This window comes from Mytilus galloprovincialis, chromosome 7 (genome assembly GCF_965363235.1).
Source record: "Mytilus galloprovincialis chromosome 7, xbMytGall1.hap1.1, whole genome shotgun sequence".
Classification (NCBI taxonomy): Eukaryota; Metazoa; Mollusca; class Bivalvia; order Mytilida; family Mytilidae; genus Mytilus; species Mytilus galloprovincialis.
In genome coordinates, this window is record NC_134844.1 from 24,798,875 (window position 1) to 24,825,786 (window position 26,912).

The window sequence follows — 26,912 nt, forward strand, 5'->3', positions numbered from 1 at the left end:
ACTAAAAAATCTGCTTTTTGGGGGGCCTTTTAGGCTTTTGTACTTCTCTTATCTGATTAAAACTATTAGCTATCTAATCAGATGCCAATTTGAAATTCATTTGGTATAAATTCAAAATTTTAGAGACAAAAGGAAAACAACATGATACGATTCCCCCAGTAATGCAAGGAAAGGGGAATTATTATATACATAACTTACATGAAAAAAATGATGCATAAAGATTTTATACTATACTATCTGTCTGAAACTATCAATATCAAATGCAGATTTTTTTTTTACTGCTACATAGTTTTTCAAAGGACAAATTTACTGCTAAAATGTTATCTAAAGAATTTAAGTATTAATAATTGCAGTCAGAAAATTGATAATGCCAGACTGAACTTACTGGATAGAATATTTTGATGCAATGATAATGAATAAAAAACACTCTTAATTGCAGCTTTCAATAAAATTTACTATGGCAATCAATACATTATTTACAAGTAAAAAACAATAAATATTAGTGAATCCTTGTCAGTTCTTCTATCATCTTGACTATATCATCTACAGTTGACTCTCTCTTCATCCCACTACCGTCATCCATCTGAAAATTTAAATTAAATCTGATTAACTAGTGACAAACTCTATTTCAGGCAATTTTTTGGCTCTATTCTATGTGAAGCCCAATATATCTAAAAATAGGTGCTCCGCAGGGCACAGCTTTATACGACCACAGTGGTCGAACCCTGAACAGTTGGGGCAAGTATGGACACAACATTCAAGCTGGATACAGCTCTGAATTTGGGTTGTGATTAAGTACTGGTTTTAGTAGTTGACATATCATATTTTTCTGACACAGAATGAATGTGGTCTTATGAACTTACAATTTTTTTTTTTGCTATTGAGCAACACACTTTGCTGTTGAACATTAATCCCCTAAAAAAAAGTATTTGTAGAAAAATTCTTTTTAATTTCTGAAATCTGAAATGAGAAAAATTTTACACCCCTACCCCCCACCCCCTTCCCTGATTTTTTTTCAATTTCCCTGTTTCCTTATTAAAAATATTTTTTTGCGGTTGTATAAAAACCACAACCTGTCATCATTTGGTATATAGCAACATGTGTTATAAATTCTAACACAAATCCTGTGATTAGTGCAGGATTTCTAGTTGGGACAATAGAAAGGCGATCTGGCTAAATGTTTTATACATGACCTGCAATTTTAATATTTTCAGAACATAATAAAGATCATAATAACATGTTTAAATGAGGGGTCAGTTTTGCTTTCAAAACAAATAGCAAAACACTCTGGTATTGAAAACACTGCAGTATTACATCTAGGTACGTTTTGGAAGCATAAACCCATTCTATGAGTTTGTTCTGTAATTACAAATTTAAATCAGTTCATGGGTTTAAATTTTCTTTTTGCATATGAAAATTCTGTAATTACCTGTAATGCTTGTACAACTTCTTGCATTTTGTCTCTATTCAGATCTAAGAAACTTTCGATTAAATCTCCGTCTATGAATCCAGTTGATGGTTCTGTTTTTCTCTCTGTGTGAAATGATCTCCAGCTGAGTTCCTTGTTAAGGTTTATAATTTAGCATTGTGTGATTAAAAATAAGTAAATATTATATCAATGTTACATACTTGGCCTCAGAAAAATTCCAATTCAAAAGTTTATACTACTAATTTTCCTGTGGCAATTGTCCACTAATCCATCTCTATTTCTTTGGAGTATAATCTGTACACATCCTTTTCTTGTTCTGAAAATTCTTGATGTAAACTTCATTGTCAATTAATTTTTCATAATAACACTTCAAATATCTTCTACATATATATAAGATCAATGTAATATAAATTCAACATCTTACAATAAAGGGCTGCGTTTTAGCGCATGATACGCCCGTTGTTTGAAAGACGACGGGCGTATAAAAATGGCAAAAAAGACTACAATGACAATGAGGAGCAGCAAGAAGATAACAGGTAAAGTGAAGATGGTGAAAGTGACTCTACTGAAAGTTATGATCTAAATGAGGAAGTAGGTGATGAAAGTAAGGATTTCATTGATGATGAAGATAAAGATTTCATTGATGATGGAGATGAGGATTTCATTGATGATGAGGGTGAGGATTTCATTGATGATGAGGAGGCCTCTTCTGAGAATGAAAATGAGGATTTTTCTGATGATGACAGTGATTACAGTGAAGAAGACACTGATGATTAAACCTAGTTCAGCTTTTCAATATTTAGCATAAAAAACAAATATCATTAACATTGGCATATAACATAGAAGTCTTCAATGCAATATAAGAAAAGTGATATATATGATTATGGGTTTTAGTAATTCTATGGCTGATTTCCAAATTTTATAGTAGTTTGAAAGAAGGTAATTTTCTTGGGGTATATTGCTCATAGTTAGATTCTGTTGAACACAGTAAGGGATCCATACTAAATTATACAAAGATGTATGCAAAAGTTGTTCAAATGGTGCTTAATATGGTGGATAATGATTATTACCTTTTTATTGTTTAGAATATTCACAAGATGATCATATTGATAAATGTTTAGGAGACTTGATTTCCTTATTTTTTTAATAAAATGACACCCTTTAACATTTAAGGAATATTTAGTCACATGTTAGGATTTTCATGTTGTCACTAGTTCACTTATTATGTGCTATTGTAAACTAGTTATGTTTTATAACATTTTTTATTGCGCTCAACCCTTCCACCAAAACCGAACTCTATAAAAAAGCTGCAATGCTAAGGTATCATTTGTGATTTCAATTGCAACCAATTTTAACAAGAGTAAAACATCCTATATGCAAAAACAGTATTTGATTTTTATCCATAGCTTAGATAGTAAAAATGTTATCATAAAATGATATATGCCTCAGGGAACAGTTAGTATCTCAGGGACTGCTTATGTGTTTTCATCCTTGCAACCATTCAATAATAGTACAAACGTATGACATTCATGGAACCTATTTTTTACAAGAAATTTAATGTTTTAAATTGAACTAAAGATTTTACAAATTTTATCTAAAGATTTTACAAATTTTATCTAAAGATTTTACAAATTTTATGTTTTCATCAAATTTTATTAAGTATTATTTGTTACATCAATAGATATAAACAATTCACCAAAGTTTCATGGACATTGGTGAAAGCCTTTTTGAGTTATTGTCCGAAGTGTTAAAAATCCCCCTTTTTTTATGAATAAAGCCCCATAAATCCAAAACTTAAAAGCTGAAATTTATAAAAATTGAAAGGGAGCTTACATCAATAGATATAAACAATTCACCAAAGTTTCATGGACATTGGTGAAAGCCTTTTTGAGTAATTGTCCGAAGTGTTGAAAATCCCCCCTTTTTTAATGAATAAAGCCCCATAAATCCAAAACTTAAAATCTGAAATTTATAAAAATTGAAAGGGAGCTTACATCAATAGATATAAACAATTCACCAAAGTTTCATGGACATTGGTGAAAGCCTTTTTGAGTTATTGTCCGAAGTGTTGAAAATCCCCCCTTTTTTATGAATAAAGCCCCATAAATCCAAAACTTAAAATCTGAAATTTATAAAAATTGAAAGGGAGCTTACATCAATAGATATAAATAATTCACTTAAGTTTCATGGAAATTGGTGAAAGTGTTTTTGAGTTATTGTCCGAAGTGTGGACGACGGACGGACGGACAACGGTATACCATAATATGTCCCGTCTAAAAGACGAGCGTATAAAAAGGATACAATGAATGATCTATTTTCCCCACACTTTTGATGACCTTGGCCAGACGAGCCTGTATCTCAGACAAGAAGTTGAAGAAGTCTTGAGGAACTTGTGTAACCAATCCTGTAAATAGATCATACCTAGTATCATGCATGTTGTATTGGAGTGAAATATTTATGATTTCAACTATCAGTCAATTATCATATGTTATGTTGTACAAAGATTGCATGTAATATTAAGTATTTATCCCAATATTTGATTACTCTGTTTTGGCTTTTCATCAAGTGGGACAACATCCCTAATGAGCCTCGAAATGAAGAACTCAAAAGTCATGTGTAAAGAAAAAATCTCTGTGTGAAATATTGAACAGTTTCTATTATTTACAAATGACTATGCTTAACCATTTGTGGTGATTAGGAAAGTAGAGGAACATAGAATAAATGTGTAAAAACTATGGAGCTATTAAATGTGTTCAAAGTATTAAATTTTCAAAGAACTTATTGTGTTAAACAGGGGATATTTTACCACAAGGAGCCGCATCACGAAAGGATGTTCGGGGTATGCTAATTTACAGAAAAAGTAATCTCACTTCGTACCCCGAAAATGAAACCACGTGTGAAAATGTCACAGCTTAGAAACGAGCTGTCATACAAATCCATGTTTACGATATGGACCGAGCTACATGAAACAACGTTACCATTACCGCCTATGTAAAAACAATTAAAGATATTGACCGAAGTGCAGCACAGAGTAAAGTTTGATAAAAGAGATAAAACAAGATACACAATATATTTTAAATCAACTTCATGTGAGGAAATAACAAATTCAGTTTCACTTACTTTTAGTACAATTACAAAATTCATAAACTTAATAATTTTATTGTTTCTTATAAATCATGTCAGTTCAAAGCATTATGATTAAGGCACGAGTTTAAAAGCATTGGCTACTTGGAATAAGGTACCCCTCTGTTCTGACTTCTGATTCCATATTGAATAAATATATTTTCCTTCAAATTTAAAGTAAATGCAAGTAATTTAAATATTACCTATTGCTCCATTTACAGTACCATACAAAACAGAGCCTTGTGTAGGTGTACTGCTCTCCAAAGCATGCTGCATAACCAAGGAACCTGTAACAAGGAAGAAAATTATAAATAACAAATCTGAATTTGCATTTATCAATTGAGAACCGTTATTTAACATGTCTTTTGGTTTAATAAACCAACACAACCAGAACATTTAATATTTATTATATACTCTACATCTCCTTTAATCATATTGTTCTTTAAAAGGAATACATTTTGATAATTATGTGTAAAATATTTTGCAGGTGCCCTAAATTCATATCATGTTAAACTATTATGCTTTCTGAAACAACTTTTACTATTCATCCCCTTACATTCTAAACAAAACTTACCATGTCTGAAAACATTTACAAATTCACCAAGGTGGAACAATCCTACTTCTTGTAAGTTTTGTCGTTCTTCATCTGTTGTTGCAGCACTGTTTAAGAAATTAAAGTTAAAAGAGTGAATCCAATGACATTAATAAATATTTTATTCTTAATCAAATATGTAAACTAGTATTTTCATGTAAAGCAGGCTACTTGTAACATAGCATATCAAGCAAATTTCTTTTTTCCATGTCAAGTTTTCATGGACAAGCCATAATTTCTATTATCTATTCATTTTTGATATCACTTATTAAACACCTATTAACACTAACCTATCTTTCTGACATGTAAACAAATTGAATGAATTCTCAGCTCCTAAGAAATTATCATCATCTAAGATTTCTACAGCTGTCATCCAGTTAGGATTGCAATCTCTAGCAATCTGAAATTAATCATTAATATATATGATAGATTATAAAACTAAAACAATTTAAAAGAGCTTATTTAAAAAAAAACAATCATTCATATAACCCCTTATTAAAATTATATGTCATTTACAATTTGTAATGGTGATATTTTAATTTAATAATGCAACAAATACAAAACAAGACATGAAGTTCCACTTTGTAAATACAGCTGTTTCACAAACCATGACTCTTTATAAGGAAGATATATAGTATTCATAGATGATTAATTTGGTTTACGTACTGGTTCCCAGATATGATCTCTATGATTCATCTCTTATAGACATAACTTAGGAATGTTACCTGTAAATTAACATATGCAAAGCGGTCAAATTGAAATATGTGGAAAACCTTAAGTCAAGGTAGGGGTGATACAGAATTTTAGTTTAAGTTTTGAACTCTTAGAAATTTAAACGTTGAAAATATGTTGCAAAGCCCTTTATTTCAACTTTTGGAAAAAATAGTAGTGCATAGTAGTGAACTTTCCATTCTAGGATACAGTTTTTTAAAAACGTTATAGTAAAAGTGGTACAGTTTTTTAGCTGTTAAAGGAGTTCCTATTGGAAATTGCATTGCCAATATTTACAGAAATGCAATCTTGTATCACATTTTAAATTTTGACTGCACTATTTGTCTGAGAATAATTCATTAATAAGCACTACTTTTTTTGCAGGTATTCAACATTTTCATTTAATCAGGAATTTACATTGGAAGGCAACATTCTAGGTCTCTTAATAAAAGTCCTTCAAATTATAATATGCTGTATCAACTGCTCCCTTCTGACTTTTACTTCAATAATAAGTTTATTACAAAGTACAAGTACCAACCTCCTCAAAGCATCCTTCCATAGGTTTATACAACAACAAAGTGATAGATCTCATTAAGTCTCCGACCAAAGCAAAATCTCCTTTAGTTTTCAAATACAAAGCTATTATGTTGTTAAAATGGCTACATTCTAATCTAAGTTCCTTCTCAGCAGTCCATTCAAACAATCTAACCTGCAAAAAAAAAACACTTGATTTTATACCAGCATAAACTATGTAACAAAGCTTTGTTATCTAAATGAGCAATACATTCTAACAATCCCTGACTAAAGTTTCTACAAGGTAAACTTGTACTTACAGTACTATTTATACTAGCCAGTAATTTTCCATTAAATTCTACCAAGGTTAACTGGTACTTACAGTACTATTTATACTAGCCAGTAATTTTCCATTAAATTCTACCAAGATTAACTTGTACTTACAGTACTATTTATACTAGCCAGTAGTTTTCCATTAAATTCTACAGATTAACTGATACTTACAGTACTACTTATACTAGCCAGTAGTTTCACATTAAATTCTACAGATTAACTGGTACTTACAGTACTATTTATACTAGCCAGTAGTTTACCATTAAATTCTACCAAGCTGTATGCTGCTCCCTTGATGTCTTTTTCTGCAACTTGATTTAATTTACCTAAAACATAAATTATTAATTTCCATAAACAAAATTTTAATGGCATGGCAAGAGTCTTTAACCATTCATAATTGACATGACTTAATTAAATTGATAAATTTCAAAATTGTTTTTATTAAATTGGTAGTCATACAACCGTACAAGCTTTTTCTTTTTCTTTTTTGTCTTTTTAACTTTGAAAGGTTTTTGAACAAAACATAATTTCCATTACAACTCCATTCTTAAAAAGCAGGACTGATAATGTATAAAACCATCCGGATAATATTACTCAAAAATAAAATTTACAAACTCAAACCCAGTTTGTAAAAAAATTGATCTGCATTCAAATCATTACAGCAGATTTATCAGTGTCAGCAAGTCTTTACATCTTTGCATTCATCCAATTTTTGACATATGATCACCTGCTACCTATAGAACTTTAATGTACATCACTTGCTACAAGCAACCTATAGAACGTACCATCACTAAAATCAAAGATGATGATCCTTCCATTCTTAGGTTCCCCTTCCTCTGGGTGTACAAGAGCTGTTCCTACTACGTAGTAGGTTTTTGGATCATCTCCAAACTTGGCCGAGATCAAACTGGTTGCAAACTCATTTGTCATTAGCTGATGGGCATGATGTACTACAGAAAAAAAATGTCATTCAGATATTTAATTTGGTATCAAAAAGCATTTTTTATGTACTCTTATTCTTTTTTCATCTAACAAGGAATTCATGTGTATTATTGTACTCCTGGACATATTTATACAGTTTCATTTAACTGTGAACCATAAAATTCTTCATTAAATTTCATAAGTGAGTACAATTAAAATTGATAATTACTTTTTACCAATTGACAAAATTTCTCAATGAATTTTGATTATTTGTTTTTATCTACTTAAATAACCAGTTCAATGGCTGGACCTGATTTGCTGATTGTAATAGATTAGTGCAGTGTGTATACAGGAGCATAATTGATCATTACTCATCATTGAAGCAAAGAAAACTTTGATGAAAATTTTCCTTGTTCAAATAAGTGTTGCAACTTTTTTCCCCCTATTTGCAAAATGGAAGTGGCTACTTTTGAGAGGCACCTTGTGACTCCTTATCTGCCCAATTTTTTAAGACAGCTATTTTAAATGATGAATATTATTGCTGTTTTTTCCCCCTCATATATCAAATATTATTTCATTATTTAGTAGTCTCACTCCTAAAAACCTATAAATTACCCTCAAACGTGTGCTGATCTATAACTAGCAGAGTGTGAACCTCAACCTCATCTCCACAATGTTCTCCCATTGTACTTGTTCCTTGTGTGACCATTTTACCACTAGAACTTGATGTTGTCATGGCAGCATGTGTACTAGCACTAGGTCGAGTAGGAGTCATACCACTGCTGTCTTGAAGGTCAAGTCTCATTGATATCACACCAAAAGTTTGAGATGCCTCCTGGTAAGCTATACGCCTATAATTAAAACATTTAGCATTGAAATTTCTACTTGCAATTCCTTTTTAGTAACACTAAAAAATATTCAACACATTTTTTACTAGATTTTTTCAAGTCCATCTCTGCAGTGTTTGTGTAAAAAGTTTTAAGCTTGTTACATAATGCTCATATTTGTTTTCTGCTTTTGAATCCTGTTTCATTAAAATAAATCAAATATACTGACATATGTATGTGAATAAATATCCGACAACCATAGCTTGTGTCTTTATTTATATTTTTTTATCTGTCATATATGTAATATATGTTTTGATTGCCATAGCATGTAAATGCTTTTTGCAAATAAATAAATTCATTCATTTATTTGTTTCATAAACGAAGTTATACCCATATTTATGCGGTGACAACAAGTACGGTGACAACATGGGTAAGCTAATCTAAATAGCTAGGATGTCGCTGTTTAGATAGGATTTATATGTATATTGCAATAAATCAGTCATCTTCAACATTTGCAGAAACCTGAAAATTCTAGATCTTTCCTTAAACTTTCAATGAATTATTAATATGGACCAAAAGCTACATGAACAGAGCTGGCACAGTAAACAGGCAGTCATACACGTAATCATCATATGTAGACATTTTCATCAAAGCTCTGCTATCCTACTTACCTTGGAGATTCATACAGTGGTATTGTTCTTATGTGTAGTTTTTGGATTTCATCTATAGTTCCAATTGTTAATGTGTTGTCGTTTGCCAAGGCTAAACTGTAACAGAAAAAAACAAACTTGTTCCATCATACAGCAAAAATATAAAGAAATGGAATATGAATTAAAATCCACAATTTCACAATTTCATATATAAATGTATGTGTTATTTGTTTTCTTATTACTTATCATGTTACAATGGCCAGGGGTGTCAAGTACTGTGAAATATTTTTTTATATTGAATGGATGAAAATTTGTATTTTTGTGGACAATTGACTTTGTGCATTTGCTAAAGTCTCAGAACCAGCCTAAATAAATGTGTACTGCATTGCATATCTAAATTTGTGGTACATTATATTATTATACCTTTAAAATCCAGGAATATTTGTATGCCATGAACACTTCAATCACTTTTAAAATAATGCACAGCAGATAGGTCGGACTTGTGTTTGCTTTGAGATATGATCAAGACTGGCTTGTGATTTGTTTTACAACTTCTAGTTTGTTGCTGAAAAGTTTATCCCATCAATTTCTTATAGGGTGCACAATTTTTTCCTTGATGAAAACTAATATTTTCAAGATTTAAATTTTTAGTTCTATCTTTGTGATGTGCTATTGTGTCATCTAATGTATATATGTGATTGCTGCATTAGTAAACAAAACAAAATGCTTAAGCACACTTTTCACATGTACATAATTTGTATTGATCATAAGAGAGCTTATCCTAGTAATATTTCATGTTATTTTTTGCAGTACAACCCTACATATATTAATTTCAAACAGATGTAATGTGTGTGCCAATGATTAGAATCTTTGTTTATTGATCACTTAATATTGTCTACTTTTAATAATAATAATTAACACATGGTATGTGGTAGTATTCTGTATAATAGTTAATCAGTAAATATGTGTTTTTACAAAGACACAAATAACAGTATTTGCAGAAAGACTTTGCCAGTAGCTTTGAAAACACTGCACTTATAAATCTGCATCATAATAAAGGTACATACCTATCCGGATATCCTTCAGAATTTAATGGACACATATGATTCACTTCTTTAAGATTTACATTAGAAAATACAAGTTTGTGATTACTAGAATAAATAACAGTTGGACGATCAGAACAAGCGAAAACATTTGTTGTAGATAGAGATTTAAATGTCCGTAACACTGTAGGCTGTGTACCTAATGTCACTTTTCTTTTATCACAGAAAAAACCTGAAACGACAAACAAAAACTTTTGGTTTGATATATAATATAGCATTTTTTTTTATTTGACAATAAAGAAATGTGAGTTGGGACAATACAGAATCATAAGCAGAGTAACCAAGCTAATTTCAAATTATCAACAATAAGCCAATAGATTGCTGAACATTGCAATTTTGAAGATATATATAATTAGAAGCAGCCTAAGGTTGAGGCTAATTGGTCAGTAATTGAGACAGGCAGAAAATAGAGGTGTTATATAGAGATTAATACATGGCCTTTTCCATATCAGCCTGGGTATCATCCCGAGACCCCCATATCAGCCCGAGACGGAGACACATTGTACAGCCGCCTATAATTTTAATGAAGCCTTCTACTTCAATTTCAAGCTAAAGCCCTGAATAACTAGAGGACTTTATATCACTGAAGTTTAATAAAAGTTATTATACATGGTACCTCTAAGCGGTACAGGTTTTGCTCATTGTTGAAGGCCTTACAATAACAATAGCTGTTACCTTCTCATTTGGTCTCAGGTGGAATTGTCTCAATAGCAATCATACCACATCTTATTATTTTTACATAAATTTTTATATCTAATGTAGTCATAGAACTCACATAGCTATATGTAAATAACTCATTTAAAGTTCTGTGGATCAATTTAACTAGATAGATTGAAGTCTGAGGATTGCAGTTTTAGTGGCATTGCATAAGTCTGTATAAAATATGTTTACTTACCAGTATCCACATTTAAGTTAAAGTAAAACAAAGATCCATCACCAAGAGCACACAATAAATACTGAATGTTCTCAAATGTTGACATCAAAATAGAACGAGGAATTATTTCTGAAAAAAATAATAATATATAAAATTACACAAGTGTTATACAGTATAATAAAATAGACAGGTCAACTTTCCCAATGTGGAGGATGAATCCCCAAAAACCAGTGTTAATTGCATCATGTTCTTGTACTTAAAGCCTTGCAAAGAATGATGATAACATTAAAGATTTGTTTTAGTTTACCACGAATTCTCCAAAGGTTATTGGTAAGGTTCCAGTTACCCAGTCTAGAGTTTTCTGTATAGTGTTTGTCTTAATAGCTTTTATCTTTTGTTTATGACATGTTTGGTTTTTTCCTTTCAAATCTATAATTTGAAAATATTTGCACACCAGAAAGATGGTTATTTCATTTCATGTTTGTCACTTACAAAATATGTTGTTCAATTATGCGAATTTAAATCATCTTAGCTTAATATCTAACCATGCAATAACTCTTCTCTTTAATATCTCGACCATCCTCATAAACTACAAAATGGCTCATTTAATACACAATTTTACATAAGGACTTGCTTGCATCTTATAAATGAAACATCTAAAACATGGCAAGTTAATATTTTACCTCCTCCAAGCATTTCAACATGTAAACTTTCAAATGAAGGTAGTCGTAGAACTCTGGCTGAAATATCTGTCCATAATCCTACTGCACATAAATCTGATTTCTCTTCACCATCTCTAAGGGGTGTAATATCAACACAAGCTACCTCATGTTCCATTGCTGTTTTACTGAAATATAAAAGCCATTTTATATATGCTTAAACGATTTTTTTTGTAATATGTTTTAATAATAAGACTATTATATTCATAATACGCCATGCGCTACGTGTACTATCATATGTCCATGTTCAGTTAATAACAAATCTAGATCATCAAATTTGTCCTACAATTTCAGTACTGTAAATAATCATGCTGTTGATTAATGGGAATTATGTGAATGGGTAGGTATCACCATTATAATAATTCAATACTAGTTATGCATTTTTGTCCTTTCTACAAAAATTGCAATAATAAATGTACACAACAATTTCAAGTTCATCTTAACATAAACATGTGAACTAGGTTTCAAGTTGATGTGACCTAAGCTTCATGGATAAGAACCTTAAATCATCACTTTAACCTATGTAAGCTCTAATTTCCCCAACAAGACATTTCGATGTTCAGTGAACAGTTTAATTAGGGTCAATGTACTTTATACTTATACTTTAAAACTTTCACCCAACAATGAACATGCATACTAAGTTTCAAATAAGGGTGACAACTTCATTGCAAGCTACCTTGACAAAAAACTTGTCTCATCCCAACATTGATTTTTATAACTTGGGTGCTCAATGAAAATAGCTGGGCAGAATATATGGGTTGAACGATGAAAACTGAACAAGTGTCCTCTTAAAAAGAGATGTATCATAGGGTAGGCATACATTTCCAGTTCTACACAAGAATCAAAGAGCAGAATGCTCTGAGGGATACGATTGCCATTGTTTTCATTGACACATGTATAGCAGTTCTGCCAACTTTTCATAAAGCAAATGCGTGAGATTTGGCCAAAATTGAAAAGATCAAAGAGAAAAAAAACAATAGATCAATGGATAATGCCACCCATTTTTTGACAGCCCTGGTATAGCTGGATAGTATTATTTTCAAAACTAATTCAACTGCACATGTAAAATGTAATTTTCGTAGTCTGAATAGGTCCTCAACTCTAAAAATAGCCAATCCCGGATACAAGTGTATGAGCAATGTACTTATTGTGTTTTATTTTTGTACTATCAATTCCAAGTTTACTTTCAACAGCAGTCACTGAGAGTGAGAGAAGGTATTTCACTTCGTATCTTATCACCGTTAATTCTAGGATGAACCCCACTTCAAACATGAAGATTATGAGAAGAACATTACAGGAAAGTTGTTTAAGTTCAATCCTTTTGTTTGTTTTTACCTTTTAAAGCAAGACAATCTTAAGAATCTGAGATGTTCCTTAATGTTTAGAATAAAACGGTTGATGTGAGGGCATGGCCCTGAGTCAATGGTATAAGTCTACAGATTGCTTGAAAGCAATCGTATCCCAAAAATGTCTAATACCATTTATTTTTGGTTTAAACAAAAAATCCTTCATTGGTATTGCTCCAACAAACATATTCATTAGTATAAGTTAATAGAAACCTACCTTATTTGTCTAACTTCTCCTGGTAGTATATTTAACAGGAAGAGTTCACTGCCAACAGCTATTATAACCTGTGATATATTACAGCTGGCAAGACTTATGTTCTTCATTGAAGGATGTTTCCATTCACTCACTAATGCTCTACTTTCTGTGTTTATTAGCCGAACTGCTGACTGTGTTACCTGTATAATAAATTATTAAATATAAGTGAGGAATGTTTTTTAACTCAATACTTTTCATATGACTGTAGATTCAATTCTTTCCATGAAGGAATAATTGCAACTTTGTAGATATTTGATTTTGACAGTCCACATACAAGCCTGTCGAAAATTGTTAATTTGTAGTACATTTAAATTGATGGTTCATTTGTATACACAAAAATTAGTATCCAACAAAGAATAATGAATCCACAGTAAAAATGAGTAGTCATTACAAAGTCAGTTTCAACCAGTAAAATTGAACTGCTCATCCAAAATCCCTTTTAGAAAATATCTCTTATAATGCAAAATATGATGTTAAACTATAACACTTACATCCTATCCCAAAAAGTAAACATCTTTTTTTCTCTTTTTCTTTTTAAATTCTTCAATCAAAATCTATTCAAACCCTAGTGATTACTAGTGATCTTGATGTTTTCAACTAAAATTTATATTTGAAAAGGGACATCTTAAATCAAGAATGAAGAAAATCTATAGCTCTGCGAGTGTAAATTAAACTTTTGCATGAAACATAAACATACATTGTACATAATTATTGCTCAAATTCATTTTTTTCTGTGGGTGGTGGGGGTTAAAAACATGCCATCCCTGGGGGGACAATATATATTCTGGAACAGTCCTAAAAAGACATTATGACCTAGTTTACCAGATTATAAGAACAATACCTGTAATATTTGACTGTGACAAACATTGGCACATAAAAATGTCTGTTGATCTGAATCAAAGCCTGCCAACTCTGTCTCTTCTACTTCCTCACCATTCAACATCAATACTCTGAAATTATAAAATATATTAGCTATGAAATTTCTGTTAATAGTATCTTCAAAATTTTGCTGGAAAACCCTTCTAAAATAATAGAAGAGAAGTTTGAACACAATTTATTATAGTTTATCCAATATTATGTAATTTTACTGGTATAATTATTGAACACAATTTAGCAACTGTCTCAGTCCCCCCTACCCCATAACAATGCCTAAATGTATTAGGTTATGAATAGTACTGCCTGCTATTTTCTTTTCTTTTTTTTGGATGACTTGTAGAAGAGTACTATATATATAGCCAGAGGTAAATTACCATATATTTAGTAAGTAGAATGTCACTTTTAATGATTAGATTAGATTCCCTACCTGGTTTGTCCAACAAATGACAGAACAATATAATCATCATAATCTGTGGAGCCAATCCTTAATGACCATATACCTGTAAAGAAAATTCAATTATTATTCATTAATGTGTAGTGCATTTTAAAAACAAGATGCTGGCCAAAGGCTGTAATTACAAAGTTGTATTTAATATGAGAAAAACTTAAACCAATATAGCATCATGTACTGTTTTACAACTCAGATAAAGCAGACTGGGTAAGGCATAAATGGACAAAACAGCTATTTTAACATTGATGGGCTAAATTTGAGATAAATCAAATGTAAATAACAATTTGAGTATGAAAGTCCTTTAATTTTTGGCATGTACCACAAAATTTGTGTACCTTTAATTCCTGGTAAATCTATACTGGCATGTTCGTGTATACCAATACCATTCCTAATAATACGTAATGATCCTTCCTTATAGGCTCCAGAGCATGTGACTAACTGAAATCATAAAAGTTATTCTATTAGTTACAAATATTGAATGAGAACATTAAACTTTTTAAGGCACTATTCAGTATTTCAATCTTAAAACTTTAAATTTCTCTAAAAAAAATAAGTGCAATAATTTGCAAAATTTTGTAAGTATTCTATTAAAAGAACTTGAGTTACCATGAATGTGAACACATTACAAAGTATAGTGTAGTAACTTGAAGCTTGCTATCAAATTTTAGGAAGCACGATTACTTCGAAAAATGCAAAAAAAATGTCATGGGATAGACTGATAGAGGATAGAGGGACTGATGTAAACAAGTAAACCTCCTTTGGAGCAAGGGTATAAAAAGTGAACACATAAACTATATGAATACATGCAATATCTTTATAACATATAATAATGGGAATAGATCCAAAAACAATCATTTTTATAAACTAACCTGTCCCTGACCTTGTCTTTCAAGGTCAACAACACACATGTCCAGGATAGGCCCAAGGTTGGTAAATCTTTCCATTTCTGTTACATATGAATTATTATCATCGCATTCTACATTTAACTGCAAAAATTAACATTATACTCAAAAGCATTATTACATAGTACCATTTATGAAGGAAATAATGAACAGTATTAGTGAATTGGAATACATAACGACTTCTCATCATTAATTGCATACAGGTTTAACGCATAATTTTCTCCTGCACCAAACCATTTCCTATTAACATAATATTATAACCAGGTGCTCTACAGGGTGTAGCTTTATACGACCGCAGAGGTCGAACCCTGAACAGTTGGGGCAAGTATGGACACAACATTCAAGCTTGATGCAGCTCTGAATTTGGATTGTGATTAAAAAGTTGACACAGCAAAGGTTTCCGACACAGAATGAATGTGGTCTAATGAAATTAAATTATTTTTTTGGCTTTTGAGCAATTCAATATGCTGGTGAATATTAATCCCCTCAAAAAAAAAATATTGAAGAAAAATTCTTTTTAAATTTCTGAAATCTGAAATGAGAAAAAAATTAACCCCCCCCCCCCCTTCAATTTTTATCACCTCATCCTTTCCCTTATTCCAAAAATAATCTCAATTCAAATTTCTAATGGAGTTGGCAACAATAACTACTCATTTAAATACATCATAAAATATTAAAATATAAAATGACATAGTCATGGTTAAAATAAATTAATAGTAACTTCTAAAAATAAATTGACAGCTACACACACATCTCAAGACAATCATCATTTCTTAATACACAATTTTCAAGCAGTGTAAGGGAGATAATCAAGTAATCAAACATACATATAACAGTAATCTTTAAGTTTTAATTGGATTACCTCCCTTACACTGCTTTTAAATCGTCTAAATTGTCCTTTATCCAGAAAAAAGCCTGGTTTTTCCCCCTTTTATGCCCCTAATTGCTTAATGATTTGAGCCATAACCCCCCATAACCATCCATTAGTAGTATGGAAACTTGTGGTAAAATTTCAGAGAGATTATACACTTAAACACAAGTTATTGACTGAAAACTACAAAAATGCTTATTTGGGTCCCTTTTTGGCCCCTCATTCCTAAACCTTTGGGATCATAACCCCAAAAATCAATCCCAACCTTCCTTTTATGGTTACACACATTGTTTTAAAATTTTATTGATTTCTATTCACTTATACTAAAGTTATTATCCCGAAACCATGTGTCTTAGGACGACGCTGACGCCATGATACCAATATACAACCATTTTTTATTTTTATTTTTGCGGTCGTATAAAAATTCAGTTATTTGCAGACTAAAAAAAATGCCTTTTGGTTTATTTACAAAACTTTAGAATTTTTGAAATACTAAGGCTTTTCTACCTCAGGAATAGATGACCGTAGGTGTATTTGGCCAAACTTTTAGGAATTTGGTCCTCAAGGCTCTTCAACTTCATACTTTATTTGGCCTTTTTAACTTTTTTGGATTTTATGAGCCTTTTGTAGACGAAACATGCGTTTGGCGTTAATACAAAATTTAATCCTGGTATCTATGATGAGTTTATTTGCATACAAAAATTTATAAGCTAAATGTGCTAAGATTTATCAGGCCTGGTGATCTAACAACACTGAACCTTAAATCAAATTTACCTTGACAAGCTGTGAATCTCCTAGTCTGGATCCTATATAAACAACACCATTATCTAAGTAGGTGATACATTCAGCTATCGTTGTCTACAAAATACATCACAATTAAACAATCAAATATTCTATTAAAAGTTATCAAATTATTCAGAGCTAAGAAGCATATGAAGGTTACTATTTAAGCATTGAAAAGTCATAAAATAGTATTTGCTGCCAGTTTTGGTAAACATTAAAGCTCACACAGTTCCCCAAAATGCAGTACTCAATAATGCACTCAGTTACAGTACGGTAACATCTGAAAAATCTTTTTTATACATAACAATTACCACTAATTAGAAACAAAAAGTAATAAGTCAAATTATTAAAATTTGACTTTAGGGAAAATGAAACTGAATTTGGCCACTTCTGTCTATTTACAAATGATTTATAGAGTTAAGTGAAATAGACAGATGATTTATAGAGTTAAGTGTTAATGTTCCTATCTATCTGCCAACTTCTTCTAATTTGTTATTTTTAAGAGTATTTAGTACACAGTGTGGCATTGTTAGTCATTTTGATACATGATTTTATTATCTCCTCTGTGTCAGTGTGTGGAGTGGCAGTCACATCAATGTTCATCCTAAATGTTGGGACATATTAACAAATATTATTAATTTAAATAGTCTTGCTGATATATTTATAAAACATTGCCTATTAATGTTGCCAGACAAAGGACAAAATTACTTTAATTCTATCCAATACATATCCTTAACTGTCAATGTAAACAACTAAACAATTGGAAATATCTTACCTCACCAAGGAACTCTACTTTGAGATCTTTTACGACAACAGTATTGTCCATTTTTTCTTCCTTTTCTAGAAGCAACAGGAATAAACGACCATTCATATCACCAAGGAGATACCGGGATCCATTAGCATCTACTTTACCATAACAAGTTAGAGTACTTTGCTAAAAAATAATACCATGCAAATATGTACAACACATTTTGTGAATATCCTAAAACTTTCAGGAAAATTACATTGAAATTTTACATTGATTGGAAAGGCAAAGATGTTGACAGAAAATGCAGGCGTTTTTTTTTTTATTGATGACATCCTTTTATTCTACTTGTGAATACTATTTTCATAAAGTTATTTGCTTTTATCAAATTAAGTTTATACTCAATGAAAAATAATAGCAGAGGCCCAGTAGCTATTGCTACTGAAATTTGGGTTTGGCCCCAAAAACTTTATAGAAAATGCCCAAAGTGCTTAGCTTAATTTTCATATAGTGGCAGGTTGGGCTCCTTGCCAGAAAACATTAGTCCTATTCCTTATGCATGCGAGGTTATCCAGGTATTCATTTTATAAATAAAGTATACCTTTATAGCAGGTGGTGCCACAGGTAAGCAGTTATCTCCCTTCTGGTATGTGATGGATTCCTGTCCTATAATGAGGGCGCCACCAAAAGGCTCTGGCACTGCAACAGGTAAAGAACAAGTTTAAATTATTCTAAAATGACATAACTCTATACAGATAAGTTTGTTTTTTTTATGTCATAATAATGAATATGGTATACAGTAGACTCCGGCCAATCGGATACCCAAAATGTCAGCTAAAAATATCCGATTGTCCGATATATTCAATTAGCCGATGAACGTATATTCCTCCAAGTTTGTTTTTTTTAAACTGACAGACACAACCCTAAGATACCAATAGCTCATTACAGCTGCTTATTAATGGAAATTTGTAACTAATCTCATTGTTTTTTCTGGTACAAGTTCGGATAATTCGGTTGATTGAGTAACAGATCGATCAGTTGATTATAATGTATTTTGTTTATCTGTCAGTCTATTGATTATTAATTATTAATTATGTGTTGATTATCTGAATAAAATATGTACCATTTAAATAATGTGACTTGTTGTTTTTGCGTGATTTGTTTCATTTGTGTGTTAAAACAGGTAAAAGCTAAAAATAGCTATGAATTCTCGGAAGTAGGCCACAGGTAAATTCTATTAATAGCTACGAATTCATGCCGACTATAAACTTCTAACTGTAATCGTACTCGGATCTAATTTTCTACAGTTTTTTATTTATGAAACCCATTTCCAATTTTAAGTAATACAACTATGTTTATGAATATAAAATTTGGCATCAAGATGAGTAAAATTAATTTTGCTTTTCTATCTTATCTGTCGTGGTTCAAAATAAAAGGCTGAATATTATGTAAATTAGGAAAATGGCGTACGTGTGTAAAAGTTACATAATTCTATTTCACCATGCTATTGACACACGAATCCTTGTTTTTACACGAGACTTCTATATATATTTTAATAAATTGTTGAGAAAGAGGTACATTTCATTCATATTTAATAAACATTGATGAACATCACGCACAGTTTATCATTTCTGTCGTGTCGTTGTTTGTGAAGTAAATGATAACGATCGCATTTGGATAAACACATAACAAACACATCTTGGGCAGAATATAATATCAAATTCATAAAATAAACAAGACAATAAGAAAAAATATGTTTTATTTGACTATGAAAGATCGTTTTTATTAATAAAATGAAACATTTCTGTACTGAAGTTTTCTTAAACTTCGTAATGGCGTAACTTCCGGCTTCGTTTCCTGTCAAAAAAAATATGAAATTATTCAAAATATTCGATTGTACATGGTTTTCACACATTTTCCATGAATATTCCTATCCAATTAGCCGATATATTCTAATAACCGATATTCGATTATCCGATGTTTTTTGACTGAAATGTATAGGGAATGGTTCGGTGTTTTGAAATAATATTACAATAGCCGATATATTCGATTAACCGATATCCGATTAGGTGGAGTCTACTGTATCTAGAGAGTGCATATATGAATAATTTGAACATAATCTGTATCCTGTCAGTTATCATAAATATTAGAACAATATTTTATTATTTATTTAATGTTTAATATTTAGCAACATTTAAACTGAAAAATTTAAACTTATATTGCAAATAAATCCAACAGAGGAAACATATTTTAAATTCCCATATTTACAATCTAACAAAACGGAGCAATGAATTTTACATAATTGCATATACAAATTTTACCTGCTATAACCATACAAGCTTCAGTTTCCACATTATCTTGTTTCCAAGGACCTTTCTGAAATTCCTTTACACTTAGATTGATCTCATAAGTCTTTACATGTCTCCCATGGGGGTCCTACATCATAAATAAAACATTATTAGGAAAAAAGATAACATGTGAAAGTTCTAATCTGTATATAATACGACACCTTTTATACTCTATTGTAAAATCATTAAAATTTTATACTGTAAATTCCGAAATGTACAGAAATCATTGCAAGTTTTTAGTAATGACAATCATACTAATGTGACTGGGTGAGTTTCGCACCAATAAGTAATATGGTACTATGCAGATCTTCCTTAAATCGCAATTTAGTCTATACTCCAAAAATTGCAAAAATAAATGGACGCAATAACTTCTGAAATTAAAATAGTTAGAAACAAAAGAGACAGACAAACTCATTACATTGAAAAAAACAATTGGTTCTTTTACATTTACATCATGTATCTGAAAGTGTTCACCGATTAAGACCTAAGTATATATGCCTACCTGATGAATAAGAATAAGAGTAGGTGTTGTACAGCCATGTAAAAACTGTATATCTATAACTGTCAATTCTTCCAGCCTGCAATACAGTACATGAAAACATTATTTCTTAAAACATTTGTAGGTCATGGACTTAACACAACATGACACATAAATGAGAAATATTATAAAAAATTTGAGTACAATTTTAACCATTTACCAATATTAAGAAAAAGGAAACAAAAAACTAAAAGATTTAATATGCTTCCACTTAACTCAAATCATACTCCTTTCATCTTTTTTCCTATCTCTTTCAAAATTTCAAAAATTCCTTTGTATATCAACGAAATTCTCAAAAATGTTAACTTGAAAGTTAAATTCTGTAACTAAGAAGATATTATGAAATTTTTCAATGTAATAAACGTCTGCTTTTCATTTAATTTCAATTGAGAATCAATTTTCAACATACCTGATATTAAATGCTTTCAGCTCTTTGTTGTCTCTGTCAAGAGGAATAACTTTAAACAGACCATCATAGAGCCTGAGACCAATCACTCTACAAAGTGGATCTACAATTCCAATAATACCAGTCTCTGAAGGTCTTCCAATACGATCCTGTATAATAAACACCATTGCATATTAATCTCACATTTCCATATGAGCCTGAATGGGTTTTGCAATTGACAATCATTTAAATCCCTCCTTTCCTGATATTTTTTTATTTCTGCTAATCATGATAATATGATGCCTTGAAAAATATTACCACTCAATATCTTCCCTAGAAAGAATTGGCAATTTTTTCCCAACTTTGATTGTGAATCTACTATCAATGTAAAATTCATTAAAGCTGAGTGATAAACAAAATTTGCAAATTCTAAAACAAAAATTCAAACAGCAATGAATGAAGTCAATACAGTTTGAAATTATCCTTTTTCACAATATCAAAGTGTTTATAAAGTAGGTTTTACAGTACCTGTACATTTCCATGTGTTCTGGTAATGATATCTATATTTTACTAGTACGTTTCCATGTGCTCTGGTAATGATATCTATATTTTACCTGTACATTTCCATGTGCTCTGGTAATGATATCTATATTTTCCCCATCCTGCTGACATTCTAATATCATGGCATTGTAACGCGAGGTCAAGATAAACATAACATCCTTAGATTCTCCCTGTAGAAAATGTTAACACTCATTCAAACTTTCATGAATACAATGCAATGTTTAAATGTAAAATTTATCATTCATTGAATACCAATTATTGTTGGTTTTGAAGGTAAACATGGTAAAGGTTATTGAGTTTTAAGTCTTATTTCACAAAGTACAAATTTATTAAAAGCTTGTGTAAGATTTTGGGAAATCTAGCATCCACAAAGTACATCTCCCCTAGCCTTACTCCATGAAAATAAATAATTGCAAAGTAAAACATTTTATGATCATTTCATATTTCTACTTTCAAATTTTCTGAATCCATATTTTGATTAGATTAATTTATTTTACATGAATGTATTAAGTGATTAATTATGGGAATAGCTCAAAGATTCTCAAAACTCACAAATACAACATGTACAAGGTTGACAAAAAAACTATGAACAGTGGAATATCATCCATATAACAATATGAAATTGTGTGCAGATTAAAATTGAGAATGGAAAATGGAAATAGGGAATGTGTCAAAGAGACAACAACCCAACCATATAACAGACATGACAGACAATAGCAGGAGGTCACCAATAGGTTTATTTCTTTAGTACTGGTAAATGATACCACATTTCTCATACAATAACACCAAAATTACAATTATAATTGTTTGATCTTGCCTACAAATCCAAAAAGTTTTTTGATACAAATCTGTTCAAATTTTTCTAAAAGTTTTTTGCATGCTTACAAATTTATCTTGTCCAACATGTAAATTATGTTGTTGGACCCAAAAACTATACTCCCTACCTACTTACCCAACCCTACCAAGCAAGATATTGCATCATCAAACAAATAATTTGCTAATTGTATCAAACTTACATGTAGATAACTTTATTGCTAAATATAAAACATTTTTAAAAAACTCTTTGGTTGGCATTAAGTAGTATTTGGACTAGATTCAATATCTTCACTTGTCATACATTTGTACTTACAGGAGGTCGGAATAGTTCCATAACATCAATTCTTCCATTTATGCCAACTTCTTTTATTGGTCTTAATCCCTCAGGTGTTACAACATATATTTCCATTCGAGTATTTCTGGCAATAATGAGATTAAGGTCATCCGAAGATGTAAAGTTACCTGTAATATCAAATCAAAATTTGTTTAACAACAACTTTTCAAATATCATACAATTTAATGCAAATCAAAATAACAGTATACCAATTTATTAACCGTCTGCAGGCCTCGACAATAACGCTTGTCCAATTGTCCGGTACCAGAGGGAAAAAAGATCGGACAAGTTAAACCTGTATCAAGCTTGTCCGTCGGACAGAAAATAAATTTAATCCAACTTTGATAAACAAAGTAATTATAAACAAAAAACAAGAAAACAAATTTTAATTTGACATGTTTCTTTCTGTATTCTGTTTATTCAAATGCAAAACCTTTTTCGTCAACATGTTTACTTGCAATCGATAATTTTTAACTGGTTCTTCGTCAGGTACTTTTAAAAGGTAAAAGACTATTCTCAGAAACCAGTCTTACTGATCCGAATCAATGATGCGCTTTGTAGATAAGGTAACTTTACAGGACAGTTTGACACCTCAACAGGTTTAGCTCCAAGTTTAATAGACAGTTTGGCAGCGTAGGAGACATATTCAGTAGACATGATTGATAGACAGTTTGGCAAGGCAGAAGACATTGGGACCAAGACAAATCAGTACCTCATTTTTCTACCTTATTCTGTTCCTTATAACATATATAATAAATACCATACCGGTAATTTTTTCACAAAAACATTTTTTTTTCTTTACCATAAAATTCACAAAATCATATTTGATCATAAGTAGAAAAAAACAATACTTGCAATATGGTGACCTATAGTTGTAAATTTCTGTGCCATTTGGTTTGTAGAGAGTTGTCTTATTGGCAATCAAACCTTATCTTATTTTTATTGATTGCATTTGAATAAACTTTTTTCAACTTAAAAAAAAACCGGATACAAATCCAATGAGTGTACAGGCCTATCATATGGTGCCTCATGTGCAGAGTCTGATGAGACTAGCATTGATGAGAACTAAAACTTAAGTCCTGCGACATGACTAGATTCAGTTGTACTTAACTCAAATTTTTGAAAATTATTTCAATAGAAATACATCAAATTCTGTTCTATTGTTTAAATTGGTTTTGTTCCTTTAATTAACTTAAGATGTAAAAAGGTTATTTTTAATAAAAAAAAAATTGGACAAGTAACAATTTCATTTGGACAAGTAAGTTTTGGTATGTACTTGTCCTACTAGACAAGTTGAAAAAAAAGTTATTGTAGAGGCCTGGTCTGGAATTTCAATATAGTCATCTTAACTTTTCCCACAAAAGGGGGTGGAGGCCTGGGCCACCACCAGGATCCGCCTATGTTCAACATTACAACATGGAGGAAATGCCTTGTTCCCAATCGGGAATATTTGTTTTCTATTCATTAGATGTATATTGAGCTTTTGATTTTGCCAAAAGATAAGGGGCTTTCAGTTTTTGTTTATTCCTTTTCAAGTTCAATATTTGTGTTCTTTAATTTTGGAAAACACATGAGAGAATCTAAAAGTTAGGAGGTATTTCGATAATACTGACCAATTACTAAGGCAGAGATAATGTTCATGCCACTGATTTTTAAGAGAAAAAACAGTGGGATTAGTTGGTGTTACCTAAGCCTTCATCTAACTGTATGGTCAACAATAATATTGCGTAGTCACCTACACGGTTAAAATAGAAGTAGTTCGAGACATCGCATATGTTTTCTTTTTGTCGGTATTTCAAGGTCAGAATAAAAACTTGCTTCAAGCAAGCAATAATGTCACCATTTCAAGTTTTCAGACATGGTACAACAGTTAAAACAATATTTTCCGATTTTAACCTACTTTTCCTAAATTATCCCAAAACAACCCCAATTTTATCCCCTTGGTTCATAAATAGCATGTTTTCAAATGTAAACAAAACCTAGCTAGAAAAGAAGGTCAAGTCCACATGGTAATGACACAATTGTTAGATGTGGGGTGACGTCTCTATGGAAAAAAACTATGGAACACAGTAAGGGCCATATCTTCTGAACTTTAAAATTTAATTCAATTCAATTATAAGAAAAGTTATGCCCATAAACATTGTTTCTGCGACAGTAAAATACAAATAACAGCTGTGACAACTTCTTATAACGTATAAGAAGTGGTACAATAATTCAAAACCATCTAAAATATATAAAAAGATTATTTTAATATTCAATGCATTTTTTGTCCCTGAGTGAAAATTCAAAGAATATCTGTAAAATTTGACATAATTGATCGATAAAACTATGTCTGTTTCTAGAGACAAATGATACTTAATTGATACTTTTCTTCAATTTGCGAAATTTTAAATCTTCTATTTATATTAAACATGCTTACCATACTATACTTTTCACAACTATCAAGAACTGATGTACAGTACATAATGTCAAAAATAGAGTACGACAACAGATGTTTTGATTTTTCTTGAATTACGCAAGTGAAAATAGCGAGCATAATGGGAAATGAATAAAAGTATCTACTAAATGAACATAATCAACTTTGACCACATTTATTTGAAGAACTGGCCATACAGAGCAAAAGTTTGTTACACTAACGAGAACCGTCTGCTTTGAAACATTTGCAGTGACAGTATGCAATCATACCATAATTTGTCAGGTCTATGGTGGAACAATGAAAAGGTTATTAAACAAGGATGCTACGGTTTCAAAACTGAGCTCTATATTCATCAGAGTCAAAACCCTAAAGTAAGTGACAAAATGAAAAGTACTGTCTTTTCATTAGAAGACCAATTAGTTCTAAACATAAATTATATCAGATAATAGCCCGGCTAAACAGAAATTATTATCTCCCTTCATTTTTAACATTTTGTTTATGGAAGTAATGAAAGACTGTCGTTAAGCTGTAAATGAGGGTAGAGAATAAGGAAGAATTTGTTAACCTGTAACACATGCATTGACTGCCGTCGGCTTATGAGCCGTTACAACATAGTTATGTGCCATGTTCTATATTTTCAGAAGTCAGCCTGTAAGTTTTATTTCAGCGCATGCCTGGCGGGAAGTCTTTGGACATTAGTGGCGAGCATATATAAAATTTACGGGTGAAACGAAGAAACGAAAAACTAATTAACATCTACATCTACATCTACATCATACGACGATCCATCATTACATTGATGAGTATACCAATCAATGTGCAAAAACAAAACAAAAATTAACACATTTACATTATTTACAAATAGGTTAGATATCTAAATATACTGACGCTGGATCAGTATTTTAAACTGATACTCTGGATCAGTATTTTAAACTGATCCAGGGAGTTAACACTGATGACGTTTTGTGGGAGTGAGTTCCACAGTACAACTGTGAATGGAAAAAAGCTGTACTTGAAGTAGTCTGTTCTTGTGCTAAATGTTTGGTATTGTAATGAATTAGTGAATCTGGTGTTTTTGACTGGCTGTGGTAAAAGGTAAAGGTTTGGGTCTACTGCAATGAGATGGTGTGAGATTTTGTAAAGCATAGTGACTCGATTGATGTTTCTGCGAGTTTCAAGTGACTTCCATTGAAGATTAAGAAATTAAGAAATGATACATATAAGAAATTCCATTTTTTAATATTCAAAATTCAAAATTATTTTCTTATATTTAAAATTCATTTTCTAATATTAATACATAATTTTTTGATATAAGAAATTAATTTTTCAATATTAGAAAATAACTTTTTCAATATTAGAAAATAACTTTTTCAACATTAGAAAATAACTTTTTCAACATTAGAAAATCATTCTTAATATTAAAAATGATTTTCTAATATTGAAAAATAGCACTTTTTGATCATTTTTACTTGCCATAAAACTATACACA

At 30.9% G+C, this 26,912-nt stretch overlaps 1 protein-coding gene across 1 annotated transcript; it reads right to left on the reverse strand.

The window, feature by feature from the left end:
* Window positions 1-305: 305 nt before the first annotated feature.
* LOC143082614 (DNA damage-binding protein 1-like) lies at window positions 306-26,113 on the reverse strand. Its single transcript, XM_076258392.1, has 28 exons — window positions 25,989-26,113; window positions 22,987-23,135; window positions 21,911-22,027; window positions 21,321-21,466; window positions 20,876-20,951; window positions 20,347-20,461; window positions 18,627-18,724; window positions 18,056-18,214; window positions 17,272-17,355; window positions 15,594-15,710; window positions 15,060-15,162; window positions 14,701-14,773; window positions 14,239-14,347; window positions 13,359-13,537; window positions 11,760-11,923; window positions 11,098-11,205; window positions 10,167-10,374; window positions 9,121-9,216; window positions 8,238-8,473; window positions 7,487-7,651; window positions 6,933-7,027; window positions 6,394-6,564; window positions 5,435-5,544; window positions 5,127-5,212; window positions 4,756-4,839; window positions 3,731-3,833; window positions 1,430-1,553; window positions 306-583 (listed from the first exon to the last, which is right to left on the reverse strand). Exons 1-28 carry the CDS (start codon window positions 26,047-26,049, stop codon window positions 500-502), a joined length of 3,420 nt encoding a protein of 1,139 aa, XP_076114507.1. The 5' UTR covers window positions 26,050-26,113; the 3' UTR covers window positions 306-499.
* Between the last annotated feature and the right edge of the window lie 799 nt (window positions 26,114-26,912).

Bases quoted from the DNA above. Each gene is read 5' to 3' on its own strand.
- LOC143082614 (XM_076258392.1), bottom strand. From the start codon at position 26,049: ATGGCACATAACTATGTTGTAACGGCTCATAAGCCGACGGCAGTCAAT. The intron at 21,467-21,910 runs GTAAAATATAGA...TTTATTATACAG, and splicing joins GAGCACATGGAAATGTACAG to GATCGTATTGGAAGACCTTC. The intron at 11,206-11,759 runs GTAAAATATTAA...TATTTTTTTCAG, and splicing joins TGTTGAAATGCTTGGAGGAG to AAATAATTCCTCGTTCTATT.